The following is a 20,546-nucleotide window of genomic DNA, read 5'->3' on the forward strand; positions in this document are numbered from 1 at the left end:
AGTCATACTTTGCTATGCATGTTTGTTCTTTTAAGTCAAAACAGCTTCTTCTTCTCAGGCTATTCAACAAAATCTGATGGATAGATAAATTAATGAATAAACTCAAATCTCAAGCCTGGTCATTATTCGTCTGGACCTTGGACAAAGATCACAGTGATGCCCACCGTGCTGTATGTCAAAAACACATTGCATCAATAGAATAGCACCTAAAACTGTCGACCAGACTGATGAAAATGAAATGGAAATTGGTGGCATATATTATCCCAAAAACAATTTTCTACCTGACCTTTATAACTCACCACCTAAAAATAAGGGCCCCCATGCTTTCTTGTCAGTTGAGTTCCCGATCTGTCAGAGACCAGCAGGGCAACAGTGTGGTTAGAACCCTTTGGCACAAAAAAATATGAATTGGCTAATAAAAACTTGGATGATTAAATTAAGAAGGTAATTGGATTCCTGCATGTGCAATAAAATAAAGCTGGATTGGGTATAATTAAATTGTCTACTCAAGATTTAGTTTCTTCACTTCTCTTTTCGTTCCCATTGGAGCTAAAAGCAGGAGGAGGGTTACAGTGACAGGCAGAATTAGAAATTAGGAACAGCACAGGGCGGTCCGGTCATAAAATAGAGTGAGACATGCAGGTTTCTTTGCTAATGTTCTGTCACCACCCAAATAGTGCTTTGTTTAGGTGTTCACCCTTCAACTCGTTAAGGATGATATCACAAACGTTTTTCTTTTCTTATGAGATTTCATGAACAGACAAAGCAGGACTCATAAGCAAAACATGTATGGCTTGTGATCCTAATTTAACTATTTTTATTTTTAAGTTAGAATGACTCATTCGTCATGTGCCTAATTAACAAAGGAGTGACTAGACTGGATTCATAGAACAGTAGATAGAATAGATTATTGATACACAATAAAGAGTTTACAGCCACTTGCGGCGCTATGTGGCACAGCAGTGTTTTGAGCAGGGCCGGTTCTAACCCTTTGGTTGCCCTAGGCGAGATTGAGTTTTGCCCCCCCCCCACCACTAGTCTTGCATTGCCAGATCTCCACAGCGTTGTGTCAGCGATACAGTAGCAACGTATGCTCATTTGAGTTTCTAGCTTCCATGTAAGTTAGACGGCGCACTTATTTTTGTTTACCTTTTTCTGAAACAAATTATACTGGAAATGTTTATCTAAAAGGAAACATAGATTACAATCCAAATATAAAAACATAATGGAATATATTGCAGTAAGGCTCTCAGGCATTCTGTATTGCTTTTAACTATTTATTCTCCTGTAGATTGACTTTTCTAAATATATCTGAGTCACAACAAATGTAGCCTAGGCATCATTTAATCTTCCCACTTTTGCTTCTTTTGTTGAGGAAGTAACCTCCTTAAATGTGCATTTTAAAATTATTCACCTGAATGATACATTCATTCATTTTAATGAATTAATAAACCCCTGGACTGTAATATTTCAGATGTGTTTGAGCAAGATTTCTGCTCATGTTCAAAACTTTGTGCACATTCAAAATACAGTATATCTCATCTGTGTTCTCTGAGGTTTGGAGGAGTCGTGATATTTTGAGAAAAATAAAATGATAATACAATAAGCTATTACAAGAATAAAGTCACTATATTTCAGAAAATAATCCACCTGCACCATAGTCTGCTGTGCATTACATGATATCTCAGCTGATACGGTAGATCTCAGACCTCCTGACAGACTCAGAGCCCTGTTTGGGACGCTGGTCTCTGAATAAGACAGTTTAGGGAAGTGGCTGTTGGCTACGCTGCTCTACATCGGAGGTGGAAACACAAAACTACAGCAGAGCGCGTCCATAGTCCTGGATCCTCTGGCAAAAACTGGTCTGCACTGCTCTGCCTACTTTCCAGTTCCTCATCTCTCATTTCCACACTGTGCTCAGAGCTCCCTGCTGTCTTCACTCCCATCATCCTCAATCAGATGTTCTCTATCATCTTTCTCTATGAAGGATACATCTGATGTTAACCTCTTATCCTAATTGTAACCTAATATAATAAAACACACTAACATGTTAGTGTTACTTAACACCTTTCAGTCAAAATGGCTAAACATGGTTTGCTTTAATTTTGATATAAGCTCACCTTGTCTCAAATCCAAAGAGGATGATGAGGGGTCTGTTGCGACTCCACTCCCTGGTGGGACAGTTTCTGAAACTGAGTGTTAGGCTGGGCTGTCTGGATTCAAGCGCAGACACAGAAAAAGGTCAGAACAGGTATTGAGGTTTATTGAACACAAAAAATGAGTGATGACGGTGCTGGATATCCCCTGGGGCAGAGAGCGGGCAGACAGGTGAGAAGCAGGTTTGAGAGAAGAACAAGGCTCAGACAGGCAGACTGGGATTCCAGGGATTGTAGTGGGAATCTGGACACAAAAACACAAAAGGTCAAAACAAGGTTCGCAACAGGTATACAAAAGAAAAGCAGTCTTTGAAAACACTGAGGCTGGCCATAGCGAGTGTTACCACTTGGGTGAACAGACGATCTGGCAGAGACTGGTTGGAAGGCTGGGGTTTTAAAACAGGAGATGTGATTGCTGGATGTGAATCAGGTGAACAGGAAGCCACAGGTGTCTTGACGAGGAGGGAGAGAGCCAGGAGCGCCACACCCACTCAGCACATGACAGATAAAAAACAAGGGAGAGGGGAGAGGGAAAACAGACAGCACCATGACACTGAGGGCCATGTGTTCCACAATGTTAACATCTGTTTCTACTAAATCTGACATAACTATAATGTTGACATGATATGTATCTACCGATGAGCTACCTATGACACTGATTAGCCTATTACTGCTAATTATAGACATTATAGCCTATTAATTTAAAATTAAACATGTTTTGAATGAGGCTATTACAATGGTGTGTTTATGTATTTAGTCTTTACTTCAGATTACATGTATAACCAAATGATCAAGTGCATGTTCTGCTCTTTATAAGGGTTGTCTCAGTCCGTTTTTAGCACTAACAGTCACGGAGATATTCAAGCAGTTTAGCACCATGGATTTGGTTTTCTAGTTAGTGCTCACCTTTCTTTGAAAAGAAGTCAGTTACCAATTGTTTCCCCTCATTCTGTTTTCTCTCCTCCTCCTGTCTTTCCTTTCTTTTTGGTAGCCTGATTTGGCTTTCTTTGGGAAAGACATTTCTACAGCAGAAGTTTGCGCTCCACCAGACGCTCTCAACTGATCTAGAAACGTAATGCGTGCAGGTGGACTAAACCATTTGGCACATTAGCAAGGGGGCAGCGGGGGGTGAGCCCTTTTTGTATACAAAATATAGTCAGTCAATCAACCAAGTTATTCAGCCAATACACTAACTTTACATTTCATCTGATATGCATTATGAAATGTTATTAGGAAATAAAAATATCCAGGTAAAATAACATATATTCCAGACTTTTCAAGGGCCCTATCTCCCCTTGGGCCCTGGTAATCAGTATCGGTTTCACCCCCGGTCCGATGCCCCTGGTGTCTGTGTCGCTGCTCGTCTCTATTTCTCCAGAGAGAGGGAACACTAAGCGACGCACAGGTCTGCTTCAGAGCTCCGTGTGTTTGAGTCTGACCTGAGACGGGAAACGTCGCGTAATGAAAGGTTGACAAGTAAACGTGTGGCTGAGGGGGCGCCCTAGGATGATTGTGTTTAATAAATACGTTTTATTTTGCTTGTTGTTCTAATTCTATTATTAATGGGAAGTAGACCTAAGGGCGACACGGCGCCCCCAACACTTTTGACGCCCTAGGCAATCGCCTAGGTCGCCTATATCAATCGCCGGCCCTGGTTTTGAGCTAAATGCTAACATGCTCATGATGAAAGTGAAGCTGATGTTTAGTTGGTACCATGTTCATCATTTTAGTTTAAAATGCCAGCATGCAAATTTTTGCTAATTAGCATTACATTTAATGCAGAGGTACGAAAATATAATTAGTTTTGCAGGTATTTGGTCATAAACCAAAGTACTGGAGAAACTGATATTTTGAGCAGATGTTGGTGCTACATTAAACGTCAGGGGGTCACCAATTATTACAATTCATCCTGTGGAGGGAATTAATGTCACCAAATGTCATGGCAATCAAGAGTTTTGTTTAACCTAATAAATGTCACGTGGCAAAACGAGCACCTTTGTGAAGGTGAATACAAGCTGGACAATTGCCCCATTAACTTACATTGTAGCTTGTTTCGCCGCTGCAGTGATCTCGCTTAATACTGGACCAATATCAAAGATCGTTGTTCCCATCAGTCACTTAGACTCAAAAGCATAGGAAAATAGGGTCCAGGTTGACTTAACCCACCTCAAAACCAATGCTGATTGGCCCGGTCGTTTGGCGACAAGGCTACTAAACCCCTGTAAAATATCATATTTTTTATGTAAATGTAAAATACTTTATTTAGTTCTGGGTTAATAAGAGCCTTGCTCAATGGTACCAGGGGTAATATCAGATATGGGATCAAATCAAGTCTTTACTCATCGTAGCACTTTTGACCTTAAGCAAAAAGTATCTTGGTAATGCCAATATTTGTAGTTCACTTAGCCAACTCACTTGGATTATTGTGTAAATGCATTCTTAGCTCGTCACAAGAATAAACTGACCTAAGCACAGCAGGGATCGGGAAGTGATGCTCATTAATTTCTCCAGGGAACTGATATTTAGAACCCACAGGTGTATGCTGGGTTGGAGATGGGGCTTATGAAATGCTTTGTATGTAAGTTTGTGTGGCGGAACCTGTGATAGCAAGTAAAATGCTGCTGTTACAGCATATAGCTTTCAGGTAGGCAGTGCAGCAGCCGGCATGGAAGAGCAAAGTAATGAACAGAGCAGTGACAAATTCTGTTACAAGTATTTTATGTAAGAGTAGCAGCCACCTTGAGTTGTCTGCCTGACCTTTGGCTTTGGCTTTGCTTCATTCTTCATTTTTGTGCAAATATGATTATATACATCATCAGCCTACCTTTACTAGGCATATGATTGTTAAAGGATTCCAGTTAATGAGTCCTAGCTACAAAACAAAAATATGTAGGTCCTCGTGGTTTGGAAGTGGTTTTCACTTTATATTCTTTATTTTCTTCCTTTGTTTTTATATCCATATCCTGCGGGAACTTCCGTCCATGTCGTTTGTGCTCTTTCAATTTCTCTGTCAGTTCAAAGTGGATCCCCACAGTCAACGTATCAGCAGCAGTTTTATACTGTCAACCAGGGCACTTTTAGTTCAGCTCACCCCAGGGCCCGACTATGACTGCTACAACCTTAATGACACAATAACCACTACAAACACATAGTGTATGTACACACACACCTCCACCACCAAAAGCATAAAGTGATTTATCAGCACTGATTTATTCCCTGTCTGAGTATGTGTTAATTTAGAGGTTTAATCAATAACTTCCACTTAACGATGGCTGAAAAGCATGTATGCGGGCATGTTCCTGTGCGTGCATGTGCACGCCAGCGTGTGCGTGTGTGATGCCCCTTGGGGATAAGTACAGGCTTTGCACCTGCATGATGGATAGTGTAAGTGTTTCAGCCATCAGCAGTGTTTTACAGGCTGTGAGTGGTTGTCTCTCTGAGCTGACCCTTTGACAGGCATCCTGGAGCTGAGCCAGCAGCTGGTAGGCCCAGACACAGCTGGACCAACGGCGACGAGAGCAGTCAGAGGAGTGTCTGCAGTGTGCTGCTAATGATAAAACAACTTCCCTCTTGTGAACTGTAGATTATAAAATGCATGCCATTGTGGGTCGATCTACTTGAATTTTACATGAAAGGGTTTTAGTGTTTTGGATGACAGTCAGACCAGTACAATATATGTTTTGTCAGTTAGTTCTGGTTTGGCTGTTCTATTTGAACATTCAATTATTCTTCCTTTTTTTTCATATAGACTATCAAGCAACGCTTTATTTGAACTGCCAGATTTTGGACGTCATTCGGAAGGGCTTTCATGTAAAATAGTAAACTAGCTACACCAATTTGCAAAAACTAATTGTAGACGCTAGATAGTATCGAACAAAAGCCAGAGCCTATATTGTAATAAGTTGCTGAGAGCTATAAATTCATTTCTTCGAAGCAGAAACAGACGAGAACTTCATCTTGAAGCCTGACAGCGCAAAGCCTGTCTTTCTTTGGGAAGCTACCTCCGTCTCACTCAGAATCACCCTCCGTCTCACTCCAGGTCCACAGCTTCCTGTACCGGAAAGCAGCATGAAAGTGAATAGCGCTCACACTATAGCTACTTCTGTGAACTCACTAGTGGAAGGGGGAAATAATGTCGGGTGAAATAGGCAAATGGCAGGCTTCATCCCAACAGTCAACATCACTGGCAAAATAAGACATAAGCCTAAAAATGTATAGGGATCTTTCTTTAATAATACACAGTTTTAAACCTTTGCATTCTGACAATCCGCTCATCATATTGTGTTGTAACAGCATACATCCAGTACATACAACCATACAAACCTTTTGAGGTGAAAAATGGGTTTGGGCCAGATAAATACAATATGCAATATAGAGCTCAAAGGAGTTGAAGAGAGTAGGATCAAAACTTTGGATACAACAGTTACGATGACCACAGTCATAATCACATACTGAATTGTGACATACTTGTATTGTAGGACTCAATCACAGACAAAACCCTTTCATCTTTTGTCACTATATACAGAACATCATTTATAACACTGCCCTCTAAAACATTTTGATGTTCACTCTTATTCGGGATGATTGAAATAGACATGCTTAAAGACTGTGCCTTTTACAGAAATAGGGAAACCACCAACTATGCATCGCAGCTGTCATGGTCAGAGGAGCATGTGTATGCGCAGCGAGAGAGGATAAAAACAATAAAGCAAAGAAGAATGAAAGGTCGCCTGGGGAGTGGTGCTAAAGCACTAATAACGCTGTAAGGAATTTTGGTAATTTTCTGGATGAAAAGCACCATTTAGCTACAGACAAATTTGTGCAAGACATAGTAATTAGAATCTGGGGGTATGATTATAGAAGGGCGTCAGCGTGAGCAATGACAGGCTTTGAATCCGCCGAGTCAGATGCAAGAAGGCAAAGAACTGCAACAATAACAACAACAAAAGGAAAATGAATGTAAACACATTAGCAGAGGATTATCATATGAGTCCACGCTTATTTGGACATTTTAATTATCATTTAAAGCATTGGGTCTGTTATTAGTAAATGTTGTTTTAGTCAACCCGTCATTTGCATATCTATGATTTATCAAGCTTCACAGTAGGGAGTTTGGAGCTTAGAAGAAAGTTTGAAATTTGATTTGAGAGAGGAAACTTTAAGTCATTATTACGCATTAAAGAGTTTAAAGCATTGTAGGGCACCCTGGTAGGTCACCTGGGGACCGTTTCAGGAAGGAGATTTAACAAATTCTGAGTCTAACCCTGATGTCTGAGTTGATTTATCCTGAGATTGGAAACTCTGAGTTTTTGGTTTGAGTTGGTTCAGTCAACTCAGAGTAGGTTCAAGCGTGTGCACCACCACAAGAAAAAGGCACGAATAGAGCCATGATACTATGATTCACCATGGTAACAAGCACAACCAAACGGGTCGTCGGAAATACTCATGTGCACGTACAGCGAGTTTGAATATATATTTTGTTAAATAAAGCAACATGGCTGCTGCTGCTGCTGCTGCAACAGAGAGACAATTTGCGTGGGAGAAAATTGCTGCTAGAGTAAATGCGTATATTCCAATATAGTGTAGCCTATATCATATTTAATCATAAGTATAGCATAATATTACTGGTGAAATGGTATTGAACCTATTTCATTTAGGTGCAATCCTGCGGGAGAAAAAGTCCTCGGCCTACTAAGCCCATTCTGAGGCTGCAGCACCATCATTAACAGAATTATAATTCTTAATCTTTTATTTCATCATTCACCTGCAATCCTGTGGAACTTCTTTTTAATGGCTCTTGCTGGTTTAAAAACACGTTTCAGAGCGAGTCACATTCTTCTGACGCCGCTTTTTTATAGCCTACAGTGGCTTTTCTAATGTGCTCCGCATCACCAATGTTGTAAAGAAAACTGCTGTTTGCAAAAAAAATTTTATGTGACACAAATAATCTGCTGGGATGTAGAGCATGTCCACGATGGGTGACGTTAGTGATATGAGGACGGATAAGGTTATGTAGGCTGATAGACTGGGAAGAAAAACGATAACGCTTGAGTAGGTAGTTATCTGGAAATTAAAATGCATCTCCCCCGACGTATAACACCCTGCAAAGTAACCTAATATAGCTTCTTCATCAACGGGGTCGTCGACAAAAGGAAATGCCATGTTTTGAGGAAAAAAAATGTTTTATAGTCTACCTAACATGGTTAATAAACCAACCCTGTTTTTTTATTCATGCAGATAACAAACTGCGCTAAAATGCGCCTGATACAGACTGAATGAGTGAATGAGAAAATGAAAGAGCGCTGTGTCAGAGGGAGGAGACTGAGAGAAACTCGAGGTTTCTCGAAGAAAACCTGCTCCCCGACCAGGTTAGGTTCACAGTCTCAGTTACCATAGTAACTGACTCTGAGGTTAAGTTACCTCTCTTTCTGAAACAGAAAACCTAGAGTTTCCCTCATCTCAGGGTTAACAAACTCAGAATTTTCACTAAACTTGCTTTCTGAAACGGACCCCTGGTTGAGCGTGCGCCCCATATACTAAGGCTCAGTCCTTACCGCAGTGGCCCTGGTTTGAGTCCACCCTGCAGCCCTTTGCTGCATGTCGTCCCACCTCTCTCTCCCTCTTTTCCTGTCTTCACCTATTCTATCAAATAAAGGCCAAAAAAGCCCAACATTTCTTTTTTTTTTAACAACAACATTGTTACATTATCAAAAAATAGACGTCATGACCCTCCGTGTGTGGAGTTTGCCGCTACACTTGAAACAAAACCACTTTTGTTTTGAACACTGTGAGGTACGTTGGACCTTGGCAAGAGAAAAGAGAGCTAGAGAGGATGCTGAGTGGGAAATCCCAACCACGATATGAAGCAGCAAGTTCAGAGTTTTAACTGTGTGCTCTTGAGGGAATGTGACCATGCGTGGATGGGTTTGTAATGTGTGTATATATATAGATATATATAAACATTTATTTACAGACTCAAGGTCCAGATAGAAAAGTACACATAACATATTACATGAGGGGTACACACAAACATAAATACATACAGACATACTGACTACCACATATTACATAAAGGGAACATAAAAAACATACATTCATACATACATTCATACATACATACAAATAGCTATGCACAATAATTAAAACCGGTACAGATGCGTGTTCCAGTGTTTCCAGAGTTGGAAGGTATATCTGGTATCACTAAGTGCAGGGTTGGTTAAGGCAGTTGAAATTGTATTCTTTGGCTATGTTAATCGACACATGAATCTGTACATAAAATTCCTCAGCACAGCATGGAAGTTGGGAACATTACTCGTCACAAACAAATGGCTAGCACTGGGCCATCTTGGACACTTCAACAGGACTATCTATGGTATGCCGCCTTTATCTTATTTATCTTTGCTTTACTGTAGCTGCACCATAGGTGAGCTTTATAAAGTGGAGTACAGTATGCTCTGAAAAGAGATGTTTTAACTTCTTCAGAACACTTACAATTTACAGCACTGGCGCTGTATGTCATCATCGTCACAATAATCATCCCTGATGATGTGGCCCAGGTATTTTATGGAGCTAAATCAGGGCCAAATGTTTTGTTAATTTGAAAGAAATATATATAGTTGAAAAAATAAAGCTTGAAATTGAAAATTTAAGTTTTGGTCAAAACTTGGAAAAAATAAAACCATGTATTCAAACTTAAAATAAGTGTACCAATTTTTCTTTCAGTTTGAATAAAATATAGATTAAATTCTGGAATTATTTTGAATAAATTATAAATTATAAATTTTCATTTTTCACTTTTATATTTGTTTTCAGTTCCACATTTCATGTTTTCAGATTCAAAACTTATTTTTTTTACGCCTTCAAATCTTTTTTTTTCATTTTCAGATCTGTTTTTCACTTTCAGATCATTTTTTTTCCTTTAGTATTTATGTTTAGCTCTTGCCGTGTCAAGTAAAAAGAGGGAAAGCATAGCTTCTTGTCTTCCTTAGTTCTGGCAACACTCTTTTTCTTCTTTTTTTTATGTTGTTGCTGTATATGTGTTCAGATCTCGGTATAAAAGTAAAGGGCTTTTAGGAGGGCTTTTGTTGCCTTTCAGCTTGTCAGTGGGGGAACCAAAGCTACTGTTCTCAGGGTGACTTAGGCATTAGTGGACTGTCGATCACAAAATCGGGCCATCGCTCAAAGCAGGCATTAAGCGACTCAATTTGTCAGTCCTCTAAGCCTTGTGTCCAAGGGCCATCTAGCACTCCCTGCCCCTTGTAATAATAGATCTCCAGCCTTATGAATGCCCATACAAAGGGTTTTATTCTTTCATCATTTTGTGCTTATGACATAGTCTCACAATATTTTGGGATGAGCATGAAAAGCAGATTACACATCATGAACAAGTAAGCATTACATTTTCTGAAACAAAATGATTAAGTGATCTGTTGTGTGTGATGTAACAACATGGCAACACCAGCTATACAAAAAAAGGTGAAAAAACTTTTTGTAGGATTGGGGCTCCGACGTGTGTAAGGTTTATGTGAAGGTCGAATGAGAAATGTTTTTAGTTAAGATTGACTTACAGTGGAAAAGGTGCCCCGTCCATAACTTTTGTCACCTTATCTTTTACTTCAGCTTATGTCCTCACCTTGGAGCAATGATGCAGTGGTGTGTCAATTTCTGTGTTCCAATTCAGTGGCTGCATTCTCCCAAGTCTGCATTTCTTGACCGAATATGTCATTACAAGCTGACAAGGCCTGTCCCTTCAAAGGCTCCTTTAGCCGTCTTTTGCACAAATTTGAAGTACACATTCAATTCAGTGTGTAGTTGAACAAGAGTTATCTCAAGACACCTTACAGATAGAGTAGGTCTAGACCACACTCTATAATTTACAAAGACAACAATTCCAGTAATTCCCCCAAGAGCAAGCATTTAGTGCGACAGTGGCAAGGAAAAACTCCCTTTTAGGGAGAAACCTTGGGTGGTGAGGAAAACTTCCTTTTAGGGAGAAACCTTGGGTGGTGAGGAAAACTCCCTTTTAGGGAGAAACCTTGGGTGGTGAGGAAAACTTCCTTTTAGGGAGAAACGTTGGACAGACCCAGGAGACCAAGAGGTAGGCGGTGTCTGACAGTGTCGGTTGGGGGTGTGATGAACAGTGGCAATAATAGTCACAATAAAGATAATGGAACTATGACTAGAAATAGTAGTTGTAGTAGTGCATGCTGTAGCAGGGCACTGCAGGGCATAGCAGGACATATTAGGGCATAGTTGGGCACTGCAGGACGTAGCGGGGCACTGCAGAGTAGCAGGGTGTAGCAGGGCAGGGAGCAGGACCACGGCGACAGCTGCAACCATGATTTAGGTGCCACCCTAATCCAAGGAAAACTGCTGGATACACACAGATGGAAAGAGAGAGGAGAGAGAAGCTCAGTGTGTCAAAGGAAGTCCCCTGGCATTCTAAAACTATAACAGCATAATTAAGAGCTGGTGCAAGGCAAACCTGAGTCAGTTCTATAAGGGTTGGTAGATGAATCTGACGACTATGAAGAGAAGCAGAAAAGAGAATGACATACTGTCATACAAGTCTCAAAAGGAATTGTCACATGAACACCTATTTACCAGGTTTAAACTCCAGGAATATGTTGTTAATCACAGGCTGGCACAGGAAGTTACATGGCTGTACTGTATTTGCCATTCGAAGGGGCAGCACCAGGGGGTGGCTTCTGGTAGCTGTAGCCACTCCCAGAAACCTCTGTCAGATCTAAGGAAAGTGTCGCTTTCTTTGAGGGTTGATGTTAAATCAAAATAAGAACATCAGCAGGAAACAAAGACCTTCGTGCTTATGTGGACTTTCGGTCTTTATACTACTTCCTACCATGTCGCACCCAAATGTATCCTGCCCATCAGGATTGATGACCTTCCAGTCACAAGCTCCCTTCTTTAACGTGCAGGCCACCACTGTGGCAACAATGATGGTTTATTAATGAAGGTATATTAGGCTAATATATATCAAATCAGCATGTATTCATGATCACATCTAAGCTACTCAGACTCATCCACCTCTGATGTGATTGATATGGTTCTGTTTGCTTTATGACATATTAATGGAGTGATTGAATCATGATGTCCTTAACTAATATCAAATATTGGAATCAGGCATGATCAAGTCATTTTTGGATTGATTGTTGTTCTGCAACATGACACTTAATCCTATCTCATTTCATTGTTCCCCTGTTAACTCAAATTGCCAAATGTAACGTACAGTACCAATAAGAAATATAACTGTTACATTGTGAGATGTCATTCAAACTCTATGCATGAAGCCTTAAACAAGTGTACCTAATTAAACATTTGCACTTGGAAGTTGATTGTGAGGCCATGTGTTCCCGGTTTTAACCTAAACTTGTAACCCAATGAATAAAAATAAACCCCCAAGACAAGATGAGTAAGGTCTTAATCATCAATTAGATCCGATCTGGTCATTGCCCTGGAATTTAGTCTGGCTACCACTTTATTACCACTTACCACATTGTTAATTCCTGGTTTAATGAACAGAGCAACCATGTCAGACGGTTACTGTATGGTCAATGCTCCGCTAATCTGCATGTTTCTGTGTGAAATTCACACCAGAGTACATGTCTACTTTGGTATTCTCCTGCAGCTGATTTCATTTTACTAATTAAATTATCTTCTGATACGGGGTGTGTTCTCTACATGCAATGCAGCCGTCTAATATTTATTGTTTTTGCACTAGACATCTGATCAGTGTGTTATTTCTTGGTGGGATGAATTAAGCTGCTAGTGTTGAGGGTAAGGTGGGATTTCCTGTGTGGGTCTAACTGTGAGAGAGATCGAGTTGTTTTCTGAGCATGTTTGTGCATTGGATGCTCCAAAACCCGACCGGCACACATGTAGCTTATGTCGACTTAAAACGATGTCTCTGTGGGGCCCGTCAACAAAATACCACGTGTACTAACAGTAAACCAAACAGACTAATAAACAAAAGAAAACCATAGCTTCTCATCCATGTGCTGCTGTTTATTCAAAGCTAATATGAGATTTAATGTCATACCTGCCACTTCATATGTCACTGTCACTCCGGGTTTCCCTGTCTTTGTTCTGTATAACACATCATGTCAAATGGAGCGCAGCCATGTTTCACTAGTCTAGAGCTGCGTGAAAGCAGAATTTTCACTACCCTGCTTCCAAACTGAATGGTTCCTTTTCCTTGCTATTACATAGTTTAATTAACTTACACTAGAGAGTATGGCTCATTATTCATAGTATGATTGTTGGATATAGCGAGTGCACACAAGCCAACTCGGCCTTCACAAGGAAGAACGCTCCTTATTATTTTTAGCTCCTTTTTCCCTCTTTCTCCCTACTGCCTTTCATTTACACTGACTGTGTGAGCAATACAAGTACAAATGAAATGCCTCAACTGAGTAATGGCTGTAGCTTTTCACAAAACCACAGCTCGATAATATTTAACGCAAAGCTGAGTCATAAAAATAAGTCAAGGTTGTGCCAGTGTATGGAACATTAAATGCATACTGTATGAATGGTTGTTTTTTTTGTCCTCGCTGTGAGGTGAATGGGGCTGCTTATTCTTTGGTGTTGCCATATAGGATGTAACATCTGAAGCTGCTTGAATTCAACAGCTCCCACCCTGAAATTGGCATTTAGGATGGAAATGACTGTGGAATCCACTGCTGCACACAATTATATTACATGGTCTCTGGGGAGAAAGAGAGCAGGAAGGTTGTATGTAGGCATGCGTGTTCACAGGTGTACAGTATGCGTGTGTGTGTGTGTGTGTGTGTGTGCGTGTGCGTGTGCATGTGTGTGAGAGAAAAGAGGGATAAAGAGAGAGGAGAGACAGTGTCAACGATAGAGACAGGAACAGAGATAACTGTGGAAATCCAACAGCTCTCTTATCATCCTTAATGATACACTTTTGATGATACATTTGCGATGATGATACCTCTCATTGTAGTTTGAAGTGCTTCCGCCTGTGTCAGAGCAGTACAAGACAGGATGTGAAATTGGGGTCTCAGACTGGATGTTTTATTAGCTGTTGGATATTACCAAGGTGGTTAAGATAGGCTATTTGATTTGCACTGCTCCTTTCATTTACTCTGTTTGATTTGCGATAAGTGACTTTTCCTCAGGAGAAATCGGTAGTAATTTCACAGTTTGTGCTCTCTTTCTGTCTTTTCTTCTTTGTGTTTCTCTCTCTCTCTCTCTCTCTCGCTCTCAAATATGACAAGACTCCTCGAACACACTTTCCAGGGACTCCCACGTGCAGCCTTGAGGCATGATTGCGGCGCACGACACAAATGAATTGATTCCAATACAAATAAACTCATGATAGTAATCACATGCTAAGTGGCTGCTGCTTAATTTCATATTGATGAATGAACTGCCTCAGTCAGTGCTCAGAACAATGGTTTATATTTAGAGCGACACAAATTGCAGACACATTGATTGGCTGGTGGAGTAATCTTTAGAGGATCCTATTGGATCAGTTGAAGCTGTTCTGGAGAAATCACTTGCGTCCCTGTTGATGCGTTTATAGAGTTTTAATGCTTGAATAACGTTTCAGGAACTCGTTAAAAGCGTATATCGCTATTAGTCTAAATGTTGCACCGTACTGAATTTCACAAGCAAGGATGAAATGAAAAATGTAGTCTTCATTTTACAAACTTTTGCCCTAAAAAAAAAAAGAATAGATTATAATAAGATATAACAATTGACTTAAATAATCCTACAACAAGCACCTTCAACCTAAATAGTAGCTGACGGGAAGTATTTTTGCTTTTATTTGTCATATATGTTAATCAAATAATTTATTGTGATGTTACCATACAAAAACAAATATAAATGCATTTTGGAATTGGATTATGGATTGTAGCAGTGTTGTAGTACAGTGGTTCTCAAACTTATTCACATCAAGGATCCCTAAACTGACACAAATTAGACCACGGACTCCCATCGAATGAAACCAATTGTCCCAGGGTCCCCTACCTAATAGAATTTTTGTTCTTGTTTTCTTGTTTTGTTTTGTTCTTCTTTGTTTGTTCTTCTTACAGAAAGTGAATGCAACCCATAAGCAAAATAGTCATGCAATCTCTCATTGTGTTACTTATGGATGAAATTATAGTGAAAAGAAATTATTCCCCTTTTGTTTTTTTGCCTTGCCTGCCTTGCCTTGCCTTTGTTGGGGACCCCCCTGGAACCCTTCCAAGGACCCCTGGGGGTCCCCGGACCCCACTTTGAGAACCACTGTTGTAATACTCATGGTCGATCTTGGTCTCAAGACCACTTTTTGAAGGTCTTGGTCTCATCTTGGATCGACCGCATCTTTACTCGGTCTTGTCTCGACTGGACTCAGGATTTTATTTCAAGACCACAACTGCCAAAGCATTTTTCATGATATATTCATGGAAATAAAAGAGTTGAATGTAGAATAATCTTAATTTGTTTTCTGTGGGTGTTGTTTTATGGGAATGTGGACTTTTCAAATCAATGTGAGGAGTGGTTATCATTTTCCACATTTTATCGTGGCATGCAGTGTGGGACTCGACATGGTCTTGGTCTTGACTCGGACTCAACCCCTCAAAGTCTTGGTCTTGTCACGGTCCCGATACACTGGTCTTGGTGAGGACATGGTCTCGGTTTAAGTGGTCTTGACTACATCACTGGATTGTAGTGACATACATTTAAGGTAAAGGTCACTGTTAATTTCTAGCTGTAACAGTAAGATCTTGTTGGCTGTCCTACATGGACATTTCCCCATCATGTGTGGTGTTTAATCTGTGCTGAATGATGACAGTGTTGCAACAGTAGCGTGGTTTGTCTCTCAGGGCAGCTCTGCTCAGATCAAATCATTTGGTCTGATCCAGTAGAATGAAATGGAGTTATAGAAGGTCAGCCTGTGGCGCTGTGTTTCAAACTCTAATCTAATAAGAGCACACTGAGAGACGCATGGCTTAGACTGCAATCCACCTGCATCTCTCCCTCCCTGATTTGTTTACACCATCCCTCTCTCGCTCTCCGGCTCGTATACAGTAGTCCCCCATCTCTCTTCCAAACTCAGTCAATCAACCTCTCTCCCTTTTAACCTCACTCTCACTCAGTTATTGGGATTCAGCTGCTCTCTTTCTCCTCCCTGCTCTCTTACTCATCTGCGCACTAGTTTTTATAAACAATGTCAGTCAGTCTTTGGTTGGGAATACGCTACAGCTTTTTGATCAATTTCAATGTTTTGATGACTTTCAACCGCAATTATTCTTAGAATTCGGCCTTAATTTATCTGACTGGGAATCCCCACATAAAACTTGTTTTTTGTGTGAATTTTCTAAATGTTATTTCATTTTCTGATGGTAGAAAATGTACAGCATTAAGCTGGAACCAATGTTTGCACTATAGTTTGAATACATGGGTTTATAAACCTAACAAGAACTACTGTTGGAACATTCCAGTTTAAATAAAGTAGAAACTGCAACCAACCTGGTTTGGACCACCCTGTGTCACAAAGCAGGATTGCTGTAAGTTAGCCATATAACTGCCATTAAAAATATTTCATGGGGGCAACTATTTTTGCTCATAAACATCTAAATAACGTGAACCAAACCAAATACAGTATTTAACTGTAAAGAAATGTTAAGAAATACCTACTTGGAGAGCAGGGAGCTTTATTGTATGTAAGCATTCAGCTGCAAGACATTTCTTGATGGCCTTTCAAATGCAGTATAGTATAGAAGTATTGACTGATTAATCTCCCTTTTTTGTCAGTCAAACACTACTTTGGTCCATACTAAAATATTTCAACCACTATTTAATGGATTGGCAGATAATTATGACAAATTTGTGTCACTGCTATATGTAATACTTGTTGATTGCATATTTCCGATAACTATGGCAATTTGAGTTAACAGGGGAACAATGAAATGAGATAGGATTAAGTGTCATGTTGCAGAACAACAATCAATCCAAAAATGACTTGATCATGCCTGATTCCAATATTTGATATTAGTTAAGGACATCATGATTCAATCACTCCATTAGTATGTCATAAAGCAAACAGAACCATATCAATCACATCAGAGGTGGATGAGTCTGAGTAGCTTAGATGTGATTATGAATACATGCTGATTTGATATATATTAGCCTAATATACCTTCATTAATAAACCATCATTGTTGCCACAGTGGTGGCCTGCACGTTAAAGAAGGGAGCTTGTGACTGGAAGGTCATCAATCCTGATGGGCAGGATAAATTTGGATGCGACATGGTAGGAAGTAGTATAAAGACCGAAAGTCCACATAAGCACGAAGGTTATGGTGATAGGTAAAAAAAAACATTTTCACCTGGGAGACCAGTGTTTGTGTCGCGTGTAAAACCAAAAGTTAACGTTGACGTTTTCTTATGTCATAGTAGGCTACATAAGATAACTTTTTTACGTAAAATTCCTTTTGTAACGTTCTTAACTATCGCCACAAATGTAAGTTACGTAACAAACATAATCATTTTAACTCAAACCACGATCTTTTCCAAAACCTAACCTAAGTATTTTTGTTGCCTAAACTTAACCAAATACCATTAATTTTGTTTGAATTCACAACAGAACTTCCACAGCGTTTTAAAAGTGACACCAAAGGGGTCCTGACCAAACTAACAGCGACCGTTTAGATTACTGGCCTTCTGAACCTAATAGTAGGTGTAGCAGGCTCCTTTTAACCAATATCTATGAGGCTGATAACCACTGATAATGCCCAATGGAGTAATAACAGTCAAAACGGGTGGCAGATCAGTTTGTACTGGACAGCTTCCAGGTGTGAATGTGTAACTGTGATCAGGGCGTTGCTAAAAAAAAAAAAGAGGGCATTGCTCTCAGTGAAACTTCCCCCTGAATAAATAAAGGTGAAAAAAAACAAAGAAAAAAACATCATGGGTATAACATTACTTTGCATAGACTCTTTGAATTTCTTTTGTTAAATTCACACTGGTTAGAAGCTTAAATCCTTCTTTCCTCAGTCTCATTCACCCTCCCAGGGAGCGACTGTGACAGCTTCCTACTCGGAACTTCCAACCACTGAATCTTTTCTCTTTTCTGGCTAAGTGTGTGAGTGAGTGTGTGTGCGTGTGGGTGGGTCTGTTGGGGGATGAACGAGTCCATTCCTTTGCTTCCTCCTACTCCTCTAACCATCCCCATGTCAAGACAGAGACAGCTGTTATCATGTTCCATCAGTGATATGTATCATGGCCCAACACAGTGAGCAAAAAAGCAGATTTCATTATTTACAGTCCTTTCGGTTGACTCGGGCAGGAATGTGGTGGTTGCGACAGCAGAGGAACTTGTGGGAATAGTGACGGTGTATGTGTGGGTGTGTTTGCAGACAGAGGTGGAGACATGATGTGCATCAGTTTGATTCAGTGTTTCATGAAACTATGCAAATGTTGGGAAAATAAGGGTTTCCTCTGTCTCTTTTTCAATTGGCATCTCACTTTGGGTGGGGCTCTACCTGGAAGAAGTAGTATGTACAGTACGTTGTGTATGTACTGTATGTTGTACTAATGATTTATTTTAGAATGTATTGTTCCCAATATGGGGAATTTGTCTTCTCTCTTAAAGCAGAATCAAATGACTTAGCCACTGAAACAAATATCACCTGCTCCAGTTTAGAATGATGCTATAGTCCTACTTGACCCTGATCCTGGATTAAAACAACCCTGGAGTGTCTCTCAAAATACACTAGGGAATTTGAGCAAGTCCGGTTGGGATTTAGCACTACACCATCTAGACAGGGCCACTAATTTTTTCGGAATATTACCTTACTGGTGACACTAGATGAGAAGTCATGGAATCACCAAAGTTATTATGATTCATTATTTGGGCACTATAGATGTTGACCAATAAAACAGATATCTTTGTTTTTATTTATTTTCCATCTTGTTTTTTGTGCAATGCAGGGAACATCAATCAAACCGGCTGGTTGACATATCATAAATTGTGTTTTTTTTTTTTTTTTTTTTTTATTGTGCACTCAAGGAAACATCAATCAATGGTGTTGGTTTATTCATTTCAAGAATGACTTTCATCTGCTTTTGCAGAAGCTAGCCTACTTCAAACATGTATTAAATGCCTGAAAACAACAATTGCTTGGATTTTAAAACTAAAAGCTGATACTAATAAGATGATGACGCAGGTAGAATGTCATGTCCCTATGACATATATTCACAATGGTGTGAAATGGAGTGCTGGCTAAACAAAGCAAAATACAGCCAAAATACTGTAGTTGTTAGAAGGGAAAAAGCTGAGAAAAGCACCAGTCAATACACCTGTCCAAACAAACAATCCCCAGATTCTACCCACTTGCTATTTCTGTGTTTGTGCATGTGTGCAACTTTAGCTCGTCTGTTCAAAACTGCAAGGATGCATCTAGTCCCAGAATGTATTGCATCATACACACATACTCCTTTACCCCTGCGTATATGTCAGTAAAATGTAAGTAAAAGATGGAGTGATAAGAATGAAAACTCCTCCAAGCACACATGTGGAACTACCTGAATATTCACAGCTTCTTCTTCCCTTCCACACACACACACACACACACACACACACACACACACACACACACACTAATATCCACAGGGTTTTTAGGCTGCATGGCCATTTTTGTGAGACTGATCACATTTGCATTTGTCATCTGTCACACTCACTCAGAACAAATGTTCAACCTGAACTGAAATTCAGCTTTCCTGACAGGCAGGGCTGATATTTCACTGATTTGCTATTGATGTACCACCGTGTTGTATCCCATGTATAAACATATCTCTTGGTGAATCTTCCTGTCTTACTTAGTTACTGTCTAATATGTGGTGGGATTATTCCTGTTTTAACGAGTTTGGCCTTGTCATGTGTGTGCTGGGTCGAGGCAGACAGCCCCCCCAAGTGACAAGTTTGGATGTTCTCTGTCACTCCTTGCTGACATGCTGACATTTACCACACTGCCGCCGTCTTTGTGCTGCTCTCATCACCGTGACAGTGGACTTACTGATCGCCAAAAATCCCAGCGCAGTATCAATTTGCTCATCCAGTTCACGTTGAATGGGGGATAAGATGCATTCAAGGTGTACACACACATGCACGTGCACATTTCCAGAGAAATGCGGTGAAGTGTAGAGGCAGGAGTGAACACACACACACACACACCAAGCGCTACCACACACACACACACACACACACACACACACACACACACACACACACACACACACACACACACACACACACACACACACTAACCACAACCATAACAAAATTAGAGAGTGACATTTGTGCAGATTGGCCCATGACTTACTTCCCTATGATTATATAGTCCAAAAGAAAAATAGATTTCA

General features: G+C 40.1%; 1 protein-coding gene across 1 annotated transcript in view; it reads left to right on the top strand.

Moving 5' to 3' along the window:
* LOC114552916 (calsyntenin-2) overlaps window positions 1-20,546 on the top strand; it is a 179,412-nt gene that overhangs the window by 20,517 nt on the left and 138,349 nt on the right. Inside the window, exon 4 of the mRNA XM_028574010.1 lies at window positions 2,422-2,432. Coding sequence (XP_028429811.1) covers window positions 2,422-2,432 — 11 coding nt within the window. The remainder of the gene's footprint in view (window positions 1-2,421; window positions 2,433-20,546) is intronic.

Source organism: Perca flavescens, chromosome 3, assembly GCF_004354835.1.
Source record: "Perca flavescens isolate YP-PL-M2 chromosome 3, PFLA_1.0, whole genome shotgun sequence".
Classification (NCBI taxonomy): Eukaryota; Metazoa; Chordata; class Actinopteri; order Perciformes; family Percidae; genus Perca; species Perca flavescens.